General features: G+C 37.5%; 1 protein-coding gene across 1 annotated transcript; it reads right to left on the minus strand.

Annotated features, from left to right (window-relative positions):
- Positions 1-2,395: 2,395 nt before the first annotated feature.
- Positions 2,396-6,280, minus strand: LOC120276030 (ethylene receptor 2-like). The gene is given in 4 exon segments (XM_039282779.1): positions 2,396-2,928; positions 2,930-3,142; positions 3,635-5,487; positions 5,926-6,280. Coding segments are annotated over 3 exon segments (2,268 nt in total). The 5' UTR covers positions 5,369-5,487; positions 5,926-6,280; the 3' UTR covers positions 2,396-2,607.
- Between the last annotated feature and the right edge of the window lie 949 nt (positions 6,281-7,229).

Below are 7,229 nucleotides of genomic sequence, written 5' to 3' on the forward strand. Positions count from 1 at the left end.
GTCCGCTCGGACTTTGGACACTCACGACTCGACCCTCGTATAACGAAACAAGTGTCTATACATTCGAATGCTCACAGCGGTTGCATAACATGCGCATCAACTTGAACCTGCACAACGTACAACATTAAAAAAAGGTTAAACAACACACATTCATGAAAATGACTAATAATCAATGTGTCATGGTCGGACTTAAACGAAGATCCTGATAGTTAAACACAGAACGTAATAGTTGTACACTGAAGTCATTTTCTTAAACGGTAACAGAAAGTCTCAAGTGGTAAATGTCAACCCCGTCTTAAAGGATGTTTCTTGATCTCCCTCCTCTAGAGAATCCTCCGCAATCACGCAATACGTGAAAACTTTCTTTTATTACCCAAGTCGAAATGCTCCCTTAATTGCTTTCACGTCATCCACCGCTGGGGAATCCTCTGCATTCAGGCAATTATGAGAGCATTTCGCCTTGAGTGAGAAAAAGATAGTTTAACTAGTTCGGTGATTACGGCTAATTGATTCTCAAGATAAGGAAAAAGGCTCACGAAACATCCTTTCAGATAGAGTGGTTGTCTATGGGAAGAGGAGGAAGAGGAGGAGGAGGAGGATGATGATCGGACGACTGAGGAGTGGTTGTCCATGGGAAGGGTTCTTCCCCGTTATTTATGGTGTGAAGTCCATAGCGGTGACTCTTCATATCCGAGAAAAAAGTTAAACGCACAGTGGACCCACATTGACTGATGACAACGAACGGGTGTTCGGATATTTGAGGTCGCGTACAGAATTAATGCCATCATTAATTCTTACGACGGATACTCATAACCTGCTACTCCGCCACGTGGCAACCCGCCAACAATTCGGATCAAACGAAAAAGATCACCGCTTTTACGCAGAGACTTTTGAGAATTTACATCGTTAATATGATTAGTTATACATATAAAGATAATGTTAAACGGAGATGACAAGTATTAAACGGATACTGACAATTATTAAACATATTAGTAATATATTTAAACGGATAATAGCAAAATATTTAAACATTATTTAAAATATACAAATAGATAACAATAAACGAGAAGAACTTTACAACGAAATGAACTCGTTTTCAAACGGAGACGACTAATGGCACATGCTCGCACCGACAATAAAATTGACTACGACTTTCATTTGAAGATGAAGTGCGACTTGACCAATCCGATGGAAATCAACTTCATTTTACATTGGAGAAACCGATTTATATATTTCGGGTATGATAACCTTCACCCGGACTACCACAAATGAAATGCCATAATAAACACTGCGGAATGGTCAAACTGATAGAACGAAGAGATTCTCACCAGTATTCGAAACCAAGCAGAATCAAGTCGAACAAATCAAATGAGGAGAAATGAGGGATAACAACAAGATGTAATGCAACTCCTAGGCATTGTCTAAGCAAAAACCCTCGAAAAGGTTGAGCATGATGTGATTTTAGGCTATCCTTTCCCCACCATTTTCAAGCCAAAAATGAGATTTCACAACACTGGACCCTTTCAAGTGAAATCGGTGAGGGAGAAAGAGAAGTTAAACACTAACGGAAGGCATGTCCGAGGTGTGTAAAAGTAGGAGGGGGTTTTTGAGAAGTTTTGAATATTACGAGGGGTAAACAGTAATTTTCCCTTATATATATAATGAAATTTAGGTTTTTTTTATTTACAAAAAAAAAATCAAGAAAGCTCTTGTCTCAATCCGAGAAAACACTCCAAGGGGTCTATGGTCCAAAACCAACGATCTTTAGATTTTTTTTTTTTTAATAAAAAAGCATTCAAGTGGTCTACGACTCTTACATATGTATATATATACTTTTAAAATAAAAACTTTTTATTTTTTTAAATTATTTTTCTTTGTTCTGTAGTCCTCAAAAATGCACATGTGATTTTGTATGTGTATTATTATCCTCGTAAGCATGGACTATAATTTTAAAATTAATATTATATTTTATATTTTTTTGATATATTACAAGGTACTGGTCTTATTTTTGTCTTCTTTGGAAATTTTATTTTAATTAATTTATTATTTATTTTTGGGCATTAAGTTAATGAAATCATACTAACAACATCAACACTAAACAACAATAATAACAACTGCTACTATTCCATGTATTCATTTTAAATCTCCCAAAGTTATACAACACTGCGCTTGTGTTTTTCTTAATTCTCATCTATTGAGTGTGTTACAGACTAGAAAATTAATAAATTGTTTTGTTTACAAAATAACATAATAAAAATTCTGATACTTTCTAAACCCAACAAAAATCAATTTCCTACTTTAATACACTCAAATAATTTTTTAAAATAAAAAAATTTCATATTTCTCAAGCCCAAAAGTCCACTTAACAAACCAAAGAAGTTCATCAAACATGAAGTTGCCAGCTTGTTCATCCTGCAGAGAAAAGTTCATTCAATGTTGCCAAAACTATCAAAAATAAATTTTCTGATTTCTGTATACTAACTCTTTTTCAATGTCCAACAAGTTGTATGACAATGCCAGAAATGGATGAAATTTGAACCTTCAATCACTCTGTGATGATGATGATGACGATAATGACCACGACATTACACATGAGTTTCACTCTCTTTACCTGTTTTGCAAGACCCGTCGGAGTTCCTCGGCCATGGCTTGGACAATCACCGGTTTACGGATGAGACTGTTGATGCCAGAGCGCAAACAACGTTCCCAAACTTCTTCCTTTGAGCTTGTTGTCAGCGCGACAATTATAGGCCAAGATGTTGTCTTGAGCTCATTGATCTTAGCAGCCACTTCAAAGCCGTCCATTTTGGACATCTGAAGGTCCAGAATGACAAGCGGGAAAGGCGTACTGAAGGTGGCAAGGGAGTTTAGGCACTGGATCCCGGAGGAGACTGAAGTGACCCTGCAGCCGAGTTTTTCGAGGAGCTTTCCTTGTTACAGCTCTGTTGGTGTCATCGTCATCGGCTAATAGAACCTTGAGTCCTTTGAATCGAGGGGTGGAAGATGGATGCTGTTGCCGCTCGAAAGATCCTTCAAGCTCGGTGATTGAGTCAGACGGTTGAGGTTGGAATCTAAGAACTAGGGTCATGCATTCTGTATAACCATGAGAATTCGGTACTGCTGATATATTTCCCTGCATCATCTGCAAATTGAATATGGACTGATAAGAATGAAAACTCACAAGCCATGGTTCTTTGAACTTGAGACAATGATTGATATCTAGCAATGAATTGTCACATCTCTGCATTTGAGGGTTATAAAAGCATTAACATTTGTATCATAGAATGTGGTCCAAACGGAGAATAACATAGTAAACTAATATTAGATTCAACAAAAAATGATAAATCCCTCAACTAAACACCTTTTGATCAATTTGGTCCATAAACTTGAAAGTTGGTAAATTTGATCCATGGACTAAGAGATCTGTGGAAAAGGACAATAAAAAGTGACCACTTTTGAGAGTGATCCTTAAGAGGATGGGCCACTGCTACACGTAACTATGCAAAAGGAGCATAAAAAGTTTGAAACTTCTTTTCGAAGAAAATGAATGATCTGAAACATTAAGCAAACATTTATAAATTATATTTGTGGTAACACATAATGTTGAAAGGCTTAGGACATCTGGTTAGTATACCTGCACAAGTTTCCGACACATGCTGAAGCTGAGGCTTGTTTCAATCCCTCCGCTATCAGGTCTCCGTGCAAACTGAGGCGTCAAACCAGAGTCATCACTTTGTAATCTTCTAACTTCAATCTCAAACTTCACACAAGAAAAACTACCAGAAGTGTTTGATCCCCAGGACCTCCACATTTGATCCTCTTGATCATCCACACTCAGATTAAGTATTCGAAACATCAAAAGCCCCTCGTTGAAAACATTCAACAGATTACCAACCATATGTAATATCACAAGAAATATTCGCCTTTCATCACCAACAACTCGATCGGGCACTCTCTCTCCGACCTGAATCTCGAAACCAAAACCCCTGCTGTCACAAAGACACCTTGCCGCACTTGCAGCTTCCTTGATCATAGAATGCAAATGAAATGGTTTCATTTCTAGCATTAAGCGCTGACTATTGATTGTCGAGACTTCAGTGACATCATTGATCAATGATGACACAACTGTACTTGTTTTCACCATTGTATCAATTGCAAGTTTCTGTTCAGGGCCTAAATTTTCTTGTTGCATCATTGACAAGAGACCTAAGATAGAATGGATCGGCCTTCCCATTGCGTGACCCATAGCCCTCTGAAATGAGGTTCTTGCCTCACTGGCCATCACTGCCTTTTGCTTAGCCTGCAGTAAATCCCTGTTCTGCTCCGCTAATTTGTCTCTCATTGACTGGGATTCCTCCAAAACTGCAGCATGAGAAAGGGCCACAGCTACCTGATCCGCAATGACTTCAATGATCTCTAGTTCATTCGTGTTCCAAACCCTGGAATCATCCCCAGGGAGTACAAGAACCAGTATGGCATAACATGTTTGGACTAGTTGAGGTGTCCCGCCTTTGAAATTGGACACCTTCAACATTGGCATCCGAATCGCAGCTACCGCACCAGGAATGTCCCCTGCTCTGCTGCTCCCAGTCCCTAGCAATGAATCTGGCTTGAGCACCCTCGCATCCTTGGTTCCCACAATCTCCACCACATCTGGATCATCAATTGGTATCGGACAGAAAACATCAGAAGGAACCCTTTGCCTCAACTCATGAGTCAAATGCATCTCCTTCTTCTCCTCATCAGGCATCCACACCGCACAATTCTTCAGCCCCAATGTCTCTGAAAGCTCAACCAAAGTAGTGTACAAGATAGTATGTCTGTCAAGAGATTTCCGAATCTCTCGTGTGAGCATTCGCACATGCCAACTGGTTTCCTCCTGCCTCTTCATCATCCCAACTTCCCGATCAAGCTCACGAGCTTTAATTCTCAATAAATTCTCTCTCACCTTCACCCTCAAAAGCTGAGGGATCAATGTCAGCAAGGTTATCGATGTTGCAAAGGAGACAAGTGCGGTAAGAAACTTCGATACCGAGAGTGCCAACATAAGTAGAAAGGAATGCTGTTCGTAGGTGAAGACATTGAGGAAATGAGTGAGGCCACAGAGAACAATGAAAGCACCAAACTGGAAGAGAATCCATTTGAAAGGGAAGACCTGTGAGCAGGTCAGGAAGTAGAAGAGTTCAAGGGGGATGGAGAAGTAGGCAGCAGCGATCAAGAAGTCGCCAACTTTCTGGCATTGTAGAATGCGCTCAGTGCTCCAGAATCCTTCAAGATCACAGTTACAGCGAGAATATCCAGCCTCATAGGCAGATGCAGTGATCAATATGGACAAAACCAGAGATCCATAGCACAATGCTCTTAACATTTGTGCTAGAAAGCATCATTCAACTAGTCATGAACATCACATAGAAAAGCCTCAAACTTCAGCAAGATTTTGAGGACCTAAACCCTGATGTCTTAATCTCAAATCCCCTCACAGCCCCCCTAATCACAAATAAAAATCAGCAAAAACATCAAAGAAAATGATCCAAAATAGATGCAGACACATAACTAATATCTCCTACACATCAGATAAATCCATTAAAAGCATCTGCTCGATACATCAAAATCGAAATCAAAACCAAAATCAAAATCAAAAGGCAAACATTGATACCATTTCCAATGTCCACAAATGTGTGAAAAAGACACAATCTCCAATTCAAAAGAACAAATTTTGTTGACAAACTCAGCAAACCCAAACCCCAAAGATTCAAGATCTTCATGCCATCAAAACAACCACCACCGCAATAAAAACCCGAAGAATAAACAAAAACACCTAAACATCAGGCAAGTAAACCAAAACACAACCACCAAAGATCCAATCTTTACACAAAGAAACACCCACAATCCAACAAGAGAAGCAAAGATTCAGAACCAACGTACCTAAAAAAGTCCACCATTTGGAAGAGACATCAGGGGCACTTAAAATAGAAGACAAAGAAAACAAGGAAAACACCGCAAGCAAGGCTTCTATTTCCGACAACAAGATGCAAACCCAGAGCTGCGCCCATAGCCCAGAACCAAGAATCAAGAGCAGTGGCAAGCAAAGATGGTTGAAAGATCTTGAAGAAGGGCTTCATCTCCTCAGCTTGATCTTCTTCTCTCTTTCCTTTTCCCCCATTTCAACGTTCAAAGTCTCTTTTTGAGAGCTTTGGGCTGTCATGTTGGAAACTATGAGAAAGAGAGAGAGAGAGAGAGAGAGAGAGAGAGAGAGAGGAGAGGGCAAGGAGGAGGAGAAACAAAAGAGGAAGGCTGCGTTGCTATTTTCACCCCCACTTCTTTTAAATACCACTCACTCACTCTTTTTTTAATTAATTAATTAATTAATTTATTTATTTATTTATTTATTTATTATTATTATTATTATATTTTCAGTTAGACCCTTGAATTCCTCTATATTTTCGGTTTCTGTCACTTATAACCCTGTTAAAGGGTTTTATTGGATTAAATCCTTTTTGGAGTTTTTAAATTACCTTAATGCCCTTGAAAATTTCTAATATTTATACTGATCTCCCAAAATTGTTAATTTTTGACTTTTTATTATCAAGCGAGAATTTTTTTCACCTAATAATATATTTATACATATTGAGACTAGTCCAACTCTTAGGACGTCCCTTTAAATTTATATCTAACAAGTACTATCCATACGTGTATAGTATCTAATAGCAGTTCACAGTAATCTATAGTGTCTAATAGATGCTATCAAATGTCTCTAGATTTTGAAAAGCTAGGTATGTACCCGGAAAACATGTATATATACATATATTGATCCTAATTTATGATATTGTTATAATAACTTTACTAGATTAAGTCAATAATGTTGTCATTTCTCCTTGTGTTAATCTTGATGTTTTTTTACATGATATAACTTTTTATTTACAAATTTATATAATATTAAAATATCTATGAGTACATTTTATTTCTTTTTAAATCTAAATTATGATTATTCATCCAAACATTCATCTATCATAGATTCCTACTAAAATTTTCTCAATTTTTAAAAAAATTTATATTATTTTCTTTTATAAATAAGAATAAGTTATGAGATCTAACAAAGTTAAGAGAGAATTAAAATATACTAACTCTCTTCTTGCATGATTGATTATAATTTTCTTAGTTGAAATAAAAGTGAAATACCAAGCCTTTGCTGAATCGATAGTTAATATTATAATAAATTGTTCTCATTT

The sequence above is a fragment of the Dioscorea cayenensis genome, chromosome 2 (assembly GCF_009730915.1).
Source record: "Dioscorea cayenensis subsp. rotundata cultivar TDr96_F1 chromosome 2, TDr96_F1_v2_PseudoChromosome.rev07_lg8_w22 25.fasta, whole genome shotgun sequence".
NCBI classification, from domain to species: domain Eukaryota; kingdom Viridiplantae; phylum Streptophyta; class Magnoliopsida; order Dioscoreales; family Dioscoreaceae; genus Dioscorea; species Dioscorea cayenensis.